Consider the following 15810-nt stretch of genomic DNA (forward strand, 5'->3'; position numbering starts at 1 on the left):
TATCATTTTTCATGCAGAGTTACTCCCTGACTGTTACAGCTTTGTTTTGAAATCAATGGACCAATACAGTTCATCAGTTTTAAATCTCTTTTTTCCCTTTTTATATCAGATTTCAGGTTTTATTTTCCTAGCAACACTGCTTGAAGAGTAAATACTGTTGCCTGCCTTACAGCTGCACCTAATGGAGCAGGGATTATCAGATGCTATCTTTTCTCTGCTCATGCAACCCAAAACTTCCTGCCTGGCTGAACTGGGTAATGTGATATAGTAATCCAGGTAAACATTCCATTGATCATCCTCACTTCAATTCTCTTCTATTATTTACTTGTACTGTCCATATATAAAAGCTGATGTTCAAAGTGAAGAGATAAGCAGGTAGAAATAGAAGGCACATCTCCATCTCTTTGCCAAAAATTGAGTGTGTGTCAAATGACTTCCTAAATTCTTTCAGATGCCACCATGTAATGACCAATGAAATGTCCTTGCTTAGCCGTGAACAAATACCTCAATACAAGCTCCTCTGTCAATCACAGTTCTTCCCTAAAACAAGCCAACATCCTCTACCCCCTGGAGCAGTCCCTGTTGTTTCATTCATTCACTTCCCCACATATTCTTTGGCTCCTGACATTTCAAACTGGCTTTTCCTGGCAGGCATACCATAGGAAAAAGCCAGAGATGCCTTTCCACTATCTCTGCTACACTGACCAGTGATCTTCAGAGGCTCCCTGCCTCAGTTTTCCTTGGAGTCAGCCTCTTGGGTTGCCTCTGATGTCAGTGGTACTCCTGGCTGAGATGGGGCCATGTCCATCTTTTGATGCTGCCTGATGATGCCCAAATATGGGCTGAACAACCCTATCGTTGTGCAGGAATAAAGCAGCAACAAAGACAGATGCATTCTTCAGCCATTTATCACCCATCTCTATTACATTCCCTACAGAATCAGGGAAAACAAAAGCCTATGCCTTAAAAACTGTTGAAAAATTAAAAAGGACTGGGAGGTATCCTATATAGAAGAATTAACTCTATAAATTCTAGTTATGTTCCTTCATATGCGCAACAAGAAATACCCAAAGACTTCACTTTTCATTTAAAAAAAATCTTGGTGTTTTCCTCAAAACATTATAAAATTACTTTTACATAACATCAAATTCTGAAGTGAAGCTTTGGCTGAAGCAGGTATCCAGGGCTTCCCATATTAAATGGCATCTGATTTTATCTAGAAGGAGACTGTATAGATACTTATCTGAAAATTACATGTTCCAAATCCCAACCTGTAAAAACATAGCAGTGTGAATTTTTATATTAAATGTCCTTTTATTATGTTTAAGTAACTAGTGTTTAGAAAAATGTCTTCTGAAGGCTTTTGTCTTTTTTTTTTTTCCTTTGGTAGCAGAAGATGTAAAAGGTAGGTCCAGTGTATTTTATGAAAACAAATTGAATTAAAAGCATTCAATTTCTATATTTATTACTGCTTCTCCTTTCTAATAAATTTTCTTGAATTAGTGTTACAATATTTTTTCAAGGTTAGTAACCACTTGGATGAAACTGTTAATTTATCACACAAAACAATACAAAAGGGTTTTTAAAACATTCATTTGAAGGGAAAATGTTTTCGTCATTCTGCTATCCTCTGCACTCCAAAGCATTTATAAATATTGCATGCCTTATTTATACAAATTATTATGTTCTCAAGGTATACATGCATTAATTACTTGAATATTGTGAAACAAGGTGAGGTTGGGAAAGAACTATTGTATACAAGTCAATATAAAAATAGTCAATCCTTCTTTCTTCCCTTCTTCCCTAACAAGTTAAAGGAAAAATAATCTTTCACAGAAAGGATTATTTTCTCACTCCTAGTATTATATTAGATAACATTGACTGCTATTTCCTTCAGTCCATCTACAGGACATAAGCACAGTAATTCCAGTGCAACTTGGATAATTGCTACCTGCTATACCTATCTGGTGTGAATCAGAGTTTTCTCTTGCTAGATTTGTAACTTGTGCTGTATTTGAACAGAAAGTTTGAAGACCAAAACTTAGTTCCTTGTGTTTTGTTCCTGTCTCTTTTTTTAATTATTATTTTAAATCTATTTAATGTGGGAACCTATGGTAATTATTGTGGAAAGAAAGCAGATTGTGTGCAAAATCTGACTTTGGAATAACTTCATGTCTTCACAGCTAATTGTATATAGTCATCATGAACACAGTTGCAATTGTAATGAGCTTGCTCTGCAGTTTCATATGGAAAACCGCTAGAAACCTAATCCATAATGCAAGACAGCAGAACACTTTATAGGTAAATTACCCACAACACAGCAATAAATCAAAGACAGTCCCATCTGTCATTTTAGAAGCAGTGGGAGTCTATTACAGTTTGGCACAGGTATGATGCAGCCGGGTGGAGAGCACTTGGCTTGCACAGTACCTGCTGCCGGGAGGGACCAATCACCTTTTCAGAGACGAAAGGCAAAAATCACCAGCCCAATTACCCCAGCAAGAATGGCTGTAATGAGAAGCTGAAACACGATAATGAAGTATCAGGACAAAAGAGTCCTGAGTCTAGTCTAGTGAGAATGTTCTGACTAATTTAAATTTCTCTCCAAAGTCTTGCCCTCAAAATAAACATCATATTCAGTTCAACCTGTAGAGAAAAAAAAAAAAATTTTTTTCCAATGTTGCATCATTAAAGGTGAGTAACTTCTGATTTTTGATTGGAAGAGGGAAAATATTTTTTCCTTACTGTCTGCAATATTATTCTTTCCTGTTTCAAAAATTGTGAAGACCAATGTCAATATCACAAGTATGTGCAGCAAAAATTCAGGTAATCATTATAAACAAAAAACTGATAAATATGAGAAAAAGAAAGTATGTGATGGCAGTGAATGCCTTATCATGACACAATAAATATTTTCATGCTCAGTGAATAAGCTACTGCCTGCAAACCCACACTAGTTCTCATGGCTGAGAATTTACATATTCATTTATATGTCAGTTGATTTCATGATGGCCTTAATTATGCATCAAGTTAAAAGATGCATATAAATAAAAGGATTAATGTACCTACTAGTTCTATTATGTGCATGTTCTACCAAATAACAGGATGCATCCTGTGAAATAAAGTATCTGAAAACATTTTTCTGAGATTCAGCTGGTTTTTTTCCCTTCCAGAATACTGACTGATACCAAGTATCTTTTAATAGCTTCCTTTGTTCTAATAAATGTCATTGCTTTCTGCAAAAACCAATAAGACCCACAAAAGCCACAAATACTACATCTGTCCATTTAGGAGTCTGTGACCTGATATTTGCAAAAACAGCATAAAATTATTTAGAAATAATCCTAAAGACAACACTTTCAAACCCTTTTCTAACTATAAGACACTCTGGACTTCCAAATAAAATCACAAATCCAGTAATTATAACTACCAGAAACAACCCACAAATTATGATGTGCAGTGACTCCCAGTCATGCCGAAATATTTAGGGAAAAAATGAATTTTCTTGTTCACAATACTGCGATGAATATATGGCTTTTGATAAAATGAATCATTTTATCATTTCAATAAAATGAATACTTACTCTTGAGGTCCTGACATTAGCAACTCTTGTACTTGATCACTTGATAAAACACTTAAAAATTCTTTACTATTTAAAATGCTGCACTATGGCAAAGCTGAATAGGATATACATCTGTGTAAGCTAATGAGAATTTTCTAAAAATCTGTAAAAACAGAATCTGCAAAAATGTTTTGCTTTATTTTCCTGTTTTGTTTTGGGGGTTTTTTTGGTTTTATTTTTGGGGTTTTGTCTGTTTGTTTTTATCCAAGTGAGTCTAAATCCAGGATAAATTAAACCACCCCTAATTTTCCAAAATAAATAAATCCTTTGGTGTGGCAAGTATTCTGTGCTGCATAGAAAATATAAGATTTATCTTCCAAGTGGCTCACCTTCTTCAGCAGTGACATGACATGACTTATTGCTAAAATTATGCTTCATAAATGAAAACAGGCTATTTTAAGTAAAGAATCACAGAACATTTTTATGTTACAGTATTGTCAGACATTCTAAAAACTACTATCACCACCAGACTTCCATTTTTAAAAAACATGTGTAAACCATGGAAAGCTACTGAACTTAGAAATCAGTACTTAATAAGTACTTTGCTGCTCACATCAGACGAGATCCAGGAATAACATTCTATAACTCCACTATTGCAAGTTCAGCTGTGTGTCTAAAATTCATGTTCTGCAATTTGCCGTTTGAACATCTGTTCCATTTAAGACAAAAAAAAAAATTCATAAGACTAAATTTTCAAAGATTTTATGTACGGCATATAATATGTAGGCATTGGAAACTTTATTGGTTTCACTCCATTTCATCTGACGCAAATCCAATATGGATGTTTGTATTTAGTTTAATAATATATATATACCACAAGCTGGTGGAAGCCTAGATAAATAGTGATGTGGTCTTGAGTTTGCCACAGCTCTTCTTTTCCTTTGAATTTCTGTCATGACCAAAACAGACATTTCCCAGACTCGTGGATATACACAAATCCCTGATACTTACAGATGACATAGTTACAAATATCTAATTTTTTCCAGAAATATTTCCTAAGAACTGAAGTAGTTCTAATGAACATGCCAAGAGCTTGGTATCTGCCTTGTTCCACTTTCAGTTTAGCAACCAATTGCTTGAAACTCAAGAAAACATGGAACTGAATGATGTCTCCAGTTCCTCTTTAGGAAAATGCAGAGGTGTCACTTGCTGGATGAGTGGCTACCAAGTCTTGATTTACTCCATGGCAGAGCCCCTCCACTGCACCCTAAAACAACTGCTCAGAGAAGGAAGCTCGAAGAGGTGGCCCCCAGTTTTGGAAGGGAGGACCTCAGCTGTATCACTGCCCAAGGTGAGGGGGAACACACACAGCCTCCTGGAGGGGCAGGGCATTGGGAACCTGTTCCATCCACAGCTCCCCCGGAACACCCCAAGGTGCTGCTACCTCTTGCAATCCATATCGAGTACCTCCCCACAGCCTGCGAGGGCAATTTAGATATCGAAACTGGAGCTGTGAGGGACAGACTTGAAAAGCTGGTGCAAGGCCTCATGCTGCAAAATTTAAAGCCGCCCAGCTGTCCTAATTCTGTTGTTCCTTTTTAAATGTTTCTTCTGATGCTTAAGAAATGAAAAATGGGCAATTTGAGCTCCAAATCCCAATGCTAGCTATATAAAAATTCATAATATCATATAATTGTGTAGTAATTGTTTACTACTTACAACTTACCGGTAGCTTTTAAATTACCTTTAGATACAATTGTTGCTTTTTCTTTGTTAAAAAGGTACATTTAAATGATTTTCTTTTTTTTTTTAACTAGACTGATTTAACTGAAGACATACTAAAAGATCATAAATTAAGAGATAAAGCAAAAGCAAAATATGGCGTTAGAAGATGTCGTTTGGGACATTTGAGACAGTTGTAATTTTTTTCCATTTCCTATATGTATATAATTGAATTAAACATTTTTATGTTTCTCATATTACTTGCAACTGGCAAAACTGGTCTAATTCTTTATTTTTTAATATCTTGTGTGGTTTGAGTTTTGTTAGAGAATACAAATTACACAAAATGATAGCGTAAGGAAAATGGAAAACGATAACATAAGGAAAACTAAAATAAAGTTAAATAATAACCTCCCCAGCTAATACCTGGTATTTTATCAAACAAATTTAACAATCTTTATGCTATGAGACAAACTGTATGCCACTACAAATCTTCCCTCTAATTGTTTGTTGTTCCTGGATATTTTTTGCCTATGACAGAATGTAATAGAGAAAATATTAACCTATCTCAATCATGAAAATTCTTTGACACTCACAGCATTATGTGAACATCTTCCTACTAGGAACTGCCAACATCTAAAGGAAGAAATATTTAACTAATGATCTTCACCTCCTTGTCAAGTGACTTCATTTTGCCTTCTTTGTTTCACACTAGATTGTTAACAAGTTCAGCATATTGCATTTCTGGTTCTTTCAAATAAATGCCTTTGCTAAGGCAAAAATCTTTGAGATGTGCTGACTTTCTAGACATTAGAAAATGTCAAAGGTGTTGTCACTTAGCATATTGGTTTTAGTTATTACGGCATTCCTCTTTGACTTACACCAAAGTCAGGAAGGAGGATGCTAAAATGACATTAATTAGTTGATTTATTCAGTGCTTTCCTAAGGTAGAATGGTCCATCAAACTTTATTACTGCAAAGAGAATATGGATTGAGTATACCTGAATTGGACATCACTCTCCTTTCTCAGGTATAAGCCCTTCACTGCATACATACCAGGATCTGTGGATGTATTAAATCTGAGACACTTTTTCTTTCCTGTGAGAATAGTTCCACTACTTCAGCAGAAAAAAGCCTGAACTTTTTCAGTCACCAGAATGTATCAATGCATTCTTTGTTGCACAACTTCTCAGTGTACAAGTGCATTGTCCATCTCCTACATCTGATGGCTTATAATCACTCTTAATTTTTCTGATACATTTTGGTTTTGACCCCTCAGAGTAAACCTGTGGAGCAGTATTTGCTTCCTTAACATATTTTGATTTCCCTCAGCATGCAATATTTTGCACAGGTCAAATTCTTTGACAGTGTTTGACATTTGGCTTAGTGAAATATTGTTCTTTTCTTCCTGTGTGTAGGTCTTCGATTCTGAGCTATGTTTGTGTTAGTTTTGCATATCTTGAGCTTGGGAAGGACCTGAATGAGGAAGATTTCAGCAAATATTTTATTTCTGGCTGCTTTCAGTGTGAGAACAAGAACTTTACTAACTGATTGCATTCCATAGATACATTTATGATGTTATTCAGAGACTAATCAAATAACAATGTCTTTCTTCCTTCACTATCATTCTGTGTTGTCTAGAAATTCATAATAATTTCAGTTTTACATAATTGTTACAAGAAAAAAAAATTGATCCAGTAAATATACAACCCTAGATATATATGTCTAAAAAAAGAAGTTGATCCTGGCCCTTAAGTCCAAAAAAAATCAAAGAAGTCTCCCTTTACTGAATTTTTAATTTCAGAAGAAAAAAAAAAGCAATGAACTATGCAAAAATGGATAATGGAGTATATTAAAACTCTGAAATCTGTAGCTGAAATTTCATCTACCTTCTTCTTAAGTGTCAGATATGTGAAATATAAAAAAAAATTATGTGCCAATATTTTAGAAAATATGATGACAAAATGGGTACCACAAAATGATCTTTGAAATGCCCATTTATCTAGTTTTCAGAGTGAGTAAATAAATATATTGAATACCCTTTAAGAATTTGTAGTAATGACTTGTAATTCTTATGCTATAATCAAATATGTAGTTTAAAATATGATTAAACTATGATAAAGAATTGGTTAAGAATGTACAGACAAGTCTGTATAGTTGTTACACCTAATAATGTATATCAGTCAGTAGAAAAAAATCTTTATTCAAGGCATCCTTTATCTCTTATCTAACCCTTAATAACCAGTATAAAAATATGTTCCAGAAAATAGGAAACATTTTCCCTAAAGCATAGGAATATGCACTTTCTGGCTAATTTCTTAGATTTCTTATTGCCATGTTATTCTTTACCTCAGAAGTCGGGAAATAAGAAAAAAAAAACAAAAGGAAAAATGAATGTGTTGAGAATTGGAGAATTGCAGGACTTGAAAAATCCTGGATATTTCTACGCTAATATTTAACAAAGTGTGTGCATAAAATCAAAGAAAAAACAAATAAAAAAATTTGTTTGTGTGTGCATAAAATCAGAGAACAAATGAATAAACAAAAAGTTTTGTTTGCTGATTTGCAAAAAGATGAGAAATGCAATACTGCTTGACTGCTGCTGGATTCTAATTTACAAAACAAGTGAAAATTCCACTGGCTTTACTCAGCACAGTTTAAAATACATGGATATTTTTACACATGCACTATATTTCTGATGATCAAAATATTCTGATATACTGCTGCAGCCAGCAAAGTCTGATGATAATGATTCACATGGGATTTCAGGTGTATAGTGACATTTCTTCTGATTTCTTAAATCTGTGTATATGTGTGTATGCATCTTGACCCTAGCCTGTAATGAAATTGCAGTCATAGTTAATGTTCATGGTTATGGGCCTTCTGTCCCACAGCTTCCTAGAAATGCCTCATTTGGATAAAATTATTTTCCTTCTTGTTCACAGAAGAGACCTAATGAGCCAGTTGAGTTAGGTGACCTACGAAGATTAGCCCTTTGACATTATACTGAGATGAATATGGGGGTTTCACATGGTCACTGACAGAACTCATTTGGTTTTAATGATCATCTCTATTCTCTTTCTAAACTTCTTATTCTCTCTTATATTTTATGACACTACAGTGTGTGAAATTTCTTGCTTGCAAACTTGTTTTGAACAGCTGTTTTGTCAGCCACAAGCTAATTTTTCTGTTAGTGAACTTACAGCTCATCTTACCTCTTCCTGTCTCTCACATATTGAACCCTTGATCTGGATGCAATTTGAGCGTAACAAAACTGTATATAAACCCTTCTTCATCCACATATTCTCGTTACTTCCCTCTTTGCTTCTTTGTAAAGAAAATCCCCCAGTCCATCCTACTGTTTTTTTTCCCCTCTCTTGCCTAGCCAATTCAGGTCATTCCTCTTCATCCTCAGCAGATGCCAGGGTCACCCTCTCAGCAATTTAGTCTCTGCCAGTTTTCTCCCTCAGGTTTGTTTTACATCATACTATGATTTCTGCCCAGTTTGCCTTTTTGGACCTTGTTATGGACACATGCCAAATACTATTGCCCAGGCTGTATTTTTTATTTGCTGATGTGAACTTTGATTTCACTACTTTGCTCAGCTGACCTCTCCCCTGGCATGGCTCCTCCAGTTCCCTATTTACTGTAACAATGAATTTTGTCATCTTTTAAGTACTTCAGTAATTCTGCATATTCTTTTTGTCCCTTCCTGAAGTCCTTTCTGATTCTTTTTTCCTTATGCCATCATTCCTAGCCGTATCTTCCAGTTTCATGTCTTGGTCCACATCTGTCTCTGATTTTTATTACACAACTGACAGCTTTAATTAGTACTTACTTCAGAAAGATCCTACCCTGTACCCATTCATGTGTTTTTAATTACAGTCTTACACGGAATAAAACAACCTTTTACTTCCTGCTTCATAAAGAACTCTCTTGCACTAACCCTACTCTACTTTTCTTTCTGACCTTGGAGAGGACCTTACAGGACATGGATTCACATGTAAACAGTACTGTTACTAAGAAAATGAAGACCACTTCTGAACACTTCTCTGAGGCAGCTGCAAACAAAACTAATTTATTTGGTCTGGTTGTCATTTAAAGGCCTTTTAACATGTTTGAGGGTGATCCCTGAACTGCACTCCAAAGGAATGACAGGAAATAATAAAGACATGCCCAAGCTATGAAAGTCAAGGCCCTGGTTCAAGCTACCTAGATCAAATACCTACAGAATGTAGTAAAGGGATACAAAGCAAGTCTGAAGCAAGGGATAGAATTTTCACTGGTGAGTATAAAGGAAGTTAAACATCAAGAACCGGCTGCTCTCTAAGCAAAGTAGGTTCCTGCAAAAACATAGTGAACTTGTGGGGTGTTCTGAACTCCTTTGTGTTCAAAGACATCTGCCACAGGCTTCACAAACTACTCGATCATTTCAAGTAAAGAATGAAAACATCTCATTAATGCATTTCAGAACCTAAGGAGTTATGAGAAAACGAGTTACCTTTTCTTGGTATTGTCGTCGCGACGAATCCAGAGACTGAATGAGGGCAGTGGCATGACCAACAAACATGGCATAACAAGTAGCCCCCACAATCATACTCAGCATCGTTATCCAGAGGTCGGACATGCTGACAGGGGCACGGGCTCCATAACCAATGCAGAGCATGTGGCTCATGGCTTTGAAGAGTGCATATGAGTACTGCTTTCCCCAGGAATCATTCTGCAAGAAAAGAGACAAGTGACTGAGCCTGCAAGCAGCTGGAAAGAAAAACACATTTGTACCTCTTTAATGGGATCATAGACTGCTGCCTCTGAAAGAGTAGTTGGGTAATGTATACTCTATGTTTGAGAAGAGATAGTCCTTCTAAATTAACTGTTAGATAAAGCGTCAGAGATTCTGACAGATAATACTTATCACAGTGAAATGAAATAAAATTGACTATTTTTTATACATTATTATATTCTTAAATGTGGGTGCTATCCTAATTACAAGGAGACTAAAGGTCAATTATATTTTACAACCCATGGCAGATGGATTAGAAAAAGCTGAGTACTCAGACTTATTAGGCACAATAAGGTGGTATTTTGTTTTAATATGCAAGTAAATACGCCTATGGCCCTATTTCTTTCTTTTTGAAATTGTCAATTTTAACATACAATCTTAGTAGGTCTACCTTAGATCTACCTTAGTAGATTCCTTTAATTTTTCAAGGACAGAAAAAAAGAGTATTATTTATTGCAATGTCTGCTTATCCTGATTTTTTTTTGTTGTTTTTGTAATACTGTGTTTATATTGGATTAATCTCAATTGAAGTCTGTTTATCCTGCACCATAGCAAACCTATGTTCATAGTCACAGTTTGTGAGTTTGTGAAAGTCAGCTCAAAAAAAAAGGTGATGCCTAGGTCCTGTATTTCTGATGTGCAGCTACTCCTTCCCTGTCTCTCTGGTAGATTAGAAAGACATGACTTCTTGCTCATAAGCTTTTAAAATTGCAAAGATGTTGGCAGCATCCTCCCTTCAGCTTTACATACAGACAGTCAAAGGGGCTGTTACCAGCAAAAAGCAGACACCTTAACACATTCCAAAAAGCCCTGGGACTCCTTGTCAGATTTTTCTGTTTTCCAAGCCAAAAGAATGAAACAAGAACAAGGAGACAAACAGTGCTTGCAGGCACGCAGCACACATGAGAAAACACAGTATTTACCATGAAATGAAGTGAGAACAAATTCAAAAATTAAAAAGTAAAGAAGGAGAAACTGGGATGACAGAAGAAAGATTAGTCAGTTATATAGTATAGTGACTAATATACAGGACCAAATTTTGTTAACATAGATCTCCATATCTGCAGTAGCATTTATATATAAATTTTTATATATTTTTTTTATGTATGACATAAAAATATTTGTGTCTCTCTTCTACTGATACAAGTTGTACTCAAATGCTCTAATTTCTCAAAGAGCTGCAAGCTTGCTCTCTTGCCATTTAAATGCCAAGGTTACTAAATATCCTTGTGCTTCACATGTATTAAAATGCTTTTTCTAGACCTCCTATTAGCCTAAATAACTGGTAACAGAAGATAAGCTGCCAATTGTTGTATTGCAGTTGACATAGTTAGTACTTATTCACTAATGCAATAATTTAAAAATTAATGGTTTCCCTGTACTTAACACTTGTTTCATGTTGTAAGTCAAAATCTCTTCATTTTTTGTGAGCTGTTACCTTTTCACAAGTTAAAATTTTGTGTCATAAAAACAGCTAAGGAATAGGTTTTGAGTGTCTACACTTCAAAAAGAAAGAAAAAGAAAAAAGAAAAAATAGATAGCTTAGATAGCTGGAAGACAGGTAGTGACTTATAAAGAAGTAAGTTTCCTATTGTTTCAGACCTTTTAAAAATACTCAAAAAATGAATGACATGAAGAAAATTCCCAAAAGAAATTTCAGTCCAGGACTCAACTATCTAGTTTGAGCACAAAAACATCTTGCTGTTGGGGTTACTGCAGATATTCTAATGCAAATTCCCTATTGCTCAGGAAAGCAACTTAAAAGAATTAAGGCACTGTTTATTTTGAGGACCTTTCCCTCCAACTGTCATGAAACTCCTTGTGAAGAAATAACTAATAAGGAAACTTTTAGAGACCTGTGTCAAATTCTTTAGGAGTTGCGCTTTGTATAGATTAAATTGGGAAAACAATAAACTGCATACTGGATGAAATATAACCGGGGTCTTTCAAGGATACAAGTAGTGCAATTAAAACCACAGTATTCACGAGGCTGTAAGATCAAACCTTCAGTTCTTGTAGGGCTCTGTAAAATGGATCTTTCTCCTAAATTTATTAGCATAAATATTATAATTATTAAACAAAAATAAAAGCTAATCTTGATCCTTCCTATAAATATTTTATATCATATCCTTGGTATGATAAATCCCAATTAAAATACCTTTTATAAAATTATATTTTTACACCAAAGTTTCTGAGTTAATCTGAACATTAATGGATTTTATTTCTTGACTGAGATACTTTCCAGGTCTGTGAGTCACAGTTCTAAGTAAAATACCATTGTTTTAAGAAAGAATAAGAAAATGGAAGTGAGGAGTAGCAATAAGCAACAAAATAGAAAGAAGCTTTCCTACTAACAGGGTAACAGGGTGAGTGAAAAATCAACTGAATAATACTAAGGAAGTACCACCAGAAGGGAATAAGTAGGAATAATAGATCTGTAATGACAGAACAGAAATCACTAAAAATTTGCAACAAAAGAAACAAGCATATGTTTAACTATATATCTGCCTTTTAGATATATATAGCTATATATATAGCACCAAAGTGTAATCCAACACCTCAGCCACAACTGCACCTGAATGCAGAGTGCAGGTCACCACCATCTCTAATGGCTATTTTTTTTATACAAAGAGCATCAGCTTATACATGTTACAGGCTAAGCAGATTTCAGTCATTTCTGAATGGATGGTCCTGAGCAGCAGGTCCCCAGACAGGTAGAAAGTCTTTAGCAAAAGAATAAAAAAGAAAGAAAAAACTGACAAAGCATCTGAATTCAGCTTGGATTTGTCTGAGAATTTTTTTGCCAAAAATAGCTTTTCAATGTGTTTGTGCTTCTTTTCTTTAATAATTATGGGCTTTTTGTAAAATCAGGTGAAAAAATTAGTCTTTAGTTTGCATAGGGATATTTTTTAAAAATACTAATCAGCAAATATCATTGTGAAGGCTGCAGATTTCAGTACAGTTACTTGAGTTGTTCAATTGTTTATTCCATATATAAACCACTTAAAAAGAACATTGATTCTAATGTCAAATCCTATACATGATGTATGTTACAACCAATGTAAATGAAATAATAACTATTTAATTATTTTCCTATTAGTCTTGTATAACCTAAGGGTTTGGCAGGAGTAACACTAACTTTGTTTCATTGTGCGGGGTTGGAGTTTTCCACAACCTTGTTCCAACATGCTGCTCTATGCTGTTCAAAAGCAATGTGTGACCATTTCTCTGCCAGCCAACAGTACTACTTTTTGAATGAGAAGTACTTTTGCACCTGCATAATGAAATTTTTGCATAACACATTCACAGATAATATCCCTGAGTTAATAAAAGGCTATTCTATAAAACAGAAAATCCTCATTTTATACAGGCATCTTTTCTTTTATACAATCTTAAATACTAATACTTATATAATTACAGATTAAGTGTTTCCCAAATGGCTATATTCTATTTTTAAGGTATAGATTAAAACAAGAAAAAACAAGTTGAAAATATTGTCTACCAATTAATAAAAAAGGGCATTTAATTTCTAAATTGACAATGGGTTGATCACTGTTTCCAGATTAACAGTAATCAGTCTAAAAGTTTTAAATTAAATTACATTAATTTGGAAAAACTATTAAAGACTGTAATTTTGAGAAATACCAAAGCTGTTTATCCAAGGATTGATTACATAATCTAGCTTGATGACATTAAGAAATCCTCACATTTGTGACACGAATGGTCCCTGATCATTTTTAATTCTATCTGTAACTATATACATTAACTTCCCAGTTATCCTGAAGGACACATTAATTCCAGGGCACTTCTAATCCCTAAAAATCTGTGTCTTTTCCTTCACCAAAGGATGTTATGTTTGTCCCATAATTTCGCATAAAACTGATAAGAATATCTTTTTGTAATATTAACTTTTCACCTCAAAACAAATAAATCACATGGCACTTTCTAAGAGACAAAAACAAAAGACAAATTATTTTTCTAAGGGGATTAAAAAAGTGTTTCTATTTTACTATATAATCTATTGAGGTTTTCATCAGGAAATTTTGTTGTCGTAAGACAAATCAATTCCACTCCAATATTGTAGTTATTCCCTCAGGCACAGCTTATCTTCCCTCAGCCATATCCTTGCACTGAGATATAAATTGATTTAGAAATATCGTAGCAAGGAGACTATTGCACAGACAGTAATGGTTTCCTCATTTTTGCCTCAGTCCTTTTTTTCTTTCACATCACAATTACTGCAGGTGTCACAGAAACGGGTCTGTCAGTTTACAAGGTCATGCTTTGCAATCATGGACCAAAGACTGGCTTAATTATTAAATGAAATGGTTTCTACAAGGATTTTAAACTCATCCTCATTCTGCCTTTAAAACTGAAGCAGAAGTAGGGAAGTAGCTCTCCCTCTCCTCTCTTATCACTCACACCCCTGCCTTTTATGCTCACCATTGTCTTCAGGTTCTCTTGAAAGTAAGTAGCACCTGAAGGAAGATCTCGACAGCACATAGACAGTTAGTCTCTATCCTAGTAAATTACAAAGTATCAGAAAGCATTTCCAAGCTCTAGAATTTGGTTCCCATGGTTTCCCTTTCAGAAATGTGCGGCCATTGGAGAGGTCCCACAGCACTCCAAGCAACAGCAGCTGTACTTTGGAGCTGCTCCAGGTGAGGAACCTTTCCTTCTAGGCTTCACTAGCATGAGCTTGTCCATTGCTGAAACTCAAAAAATATTTATTCTATGGACATAGTAGGTAGCTCCTAAACTAGTCCTACCCCAGTGCCCATCAAAATTGGGAACTATAAATTTACTTATGACTATGAAGGCAGCTAGACAGTCCATAAGTAAGCCCTCTGGTTTTAGCATTTTCATGGGAAGCCATTGTACAATATAAATGTAAAGTTAGGGTTTAAGAGGTTGAAGAAAGCATGAAGTATCCTTGCCTGCATAGTGGCAGAGGCTGTAACACAGGAGTGGTCCTGAGGAAACATCTGCCTAAATTCTGGGGGACATGAGCTACTGCTGGTCAAATTTACTGTAAAAATTAGTCTTTTCCATCAGGAATTCAATTAAACTGTATTTATGTTTTTTATAGTCATATATGTTAGCTGTACACTTAATTGCAAGTCATTGCTTTCAACTGTTTCTAGGAGACTTCTTAAACTTATAATTTAATAAAAAAGGCATGCTAAGAAAAGGCTATAGATTCATGTTAGCAAAATTTTTACCAGGTATGTCTGACATAGCTAGAAAAAAGGCCATGTGATTATTTCCCTGTGTTGACTAGTTATATGCAAGTAACATCAATAGGACTGGGCCTCTGTATTGAATTTATTATTTCCTCAGTAATCCATATATATATATATATACATACATACACACACAAATATACAGATTTATAATTTACATGCTTTTCCATCAGGAAGATGCATAATTCTCTATCTCTGGTGTCATACAGTACATTAGAATTATGCATTAATTAAAATATCAGACAGAAATCACCTCAGCGTTTCAGCTTTTAAAGAAATTATTTGAATTGACAATGAATAATCAAGTAAGCCAATGCAAAACATGTCCAATATTTACTGTTTCAAAGCTCATGCAAGGGTGAATGCATTACCATGTAAAACCTCTAGTTCTCACCACAGCTATTACTACTATGAATATTTTGTTTTCTAAAACTAGTAAACAAAGGCAAGGTGGGATCAGAGTTGGAAGACTAAAAATCTCCATGTTCTAAAATTCTTAA

General features: G+C 34.7%; 1 protein-coding gene across 1 annotated transcript in view; it reads right to left on the reverse strand.

Moving 5' to 3' along the window:
* HCN1 (hyperpolarization activated cyclic nucleotide gated potassium channel 1) overlaps window positions 1–15810 on the reverse strand; it is a 191712-nt gene that overhangs the window by 57759 nt on the left and 118143 nt on the right. The window contains exon 4 of the mRNA XM_021553855.4: window positions 9786–10004. Coding sequence (XP_021409530.1) covers window positions 9786–10004 — 219 coding nt within the window. The remainder of the gene's footprint in view (window positions 1–9785; window positions 10005–15810) is intronic.

The sequence above is a fragment of the Lonchura striata genome, chromosome Z (assembly GCF_050655825.1).
Source record: "Lonchura striata isolate lonStrDom1 chromosome Z, ASM5065582v1, whole genome shotgun sequence".
In the NCBI taxonomy this organism is placed as follows: domain Eukaryota; kingdom Metazoa; phylum Chordata; class Aves; order Passeriformes; family Estrildidae; genus Lonchura; species Lonchura striata.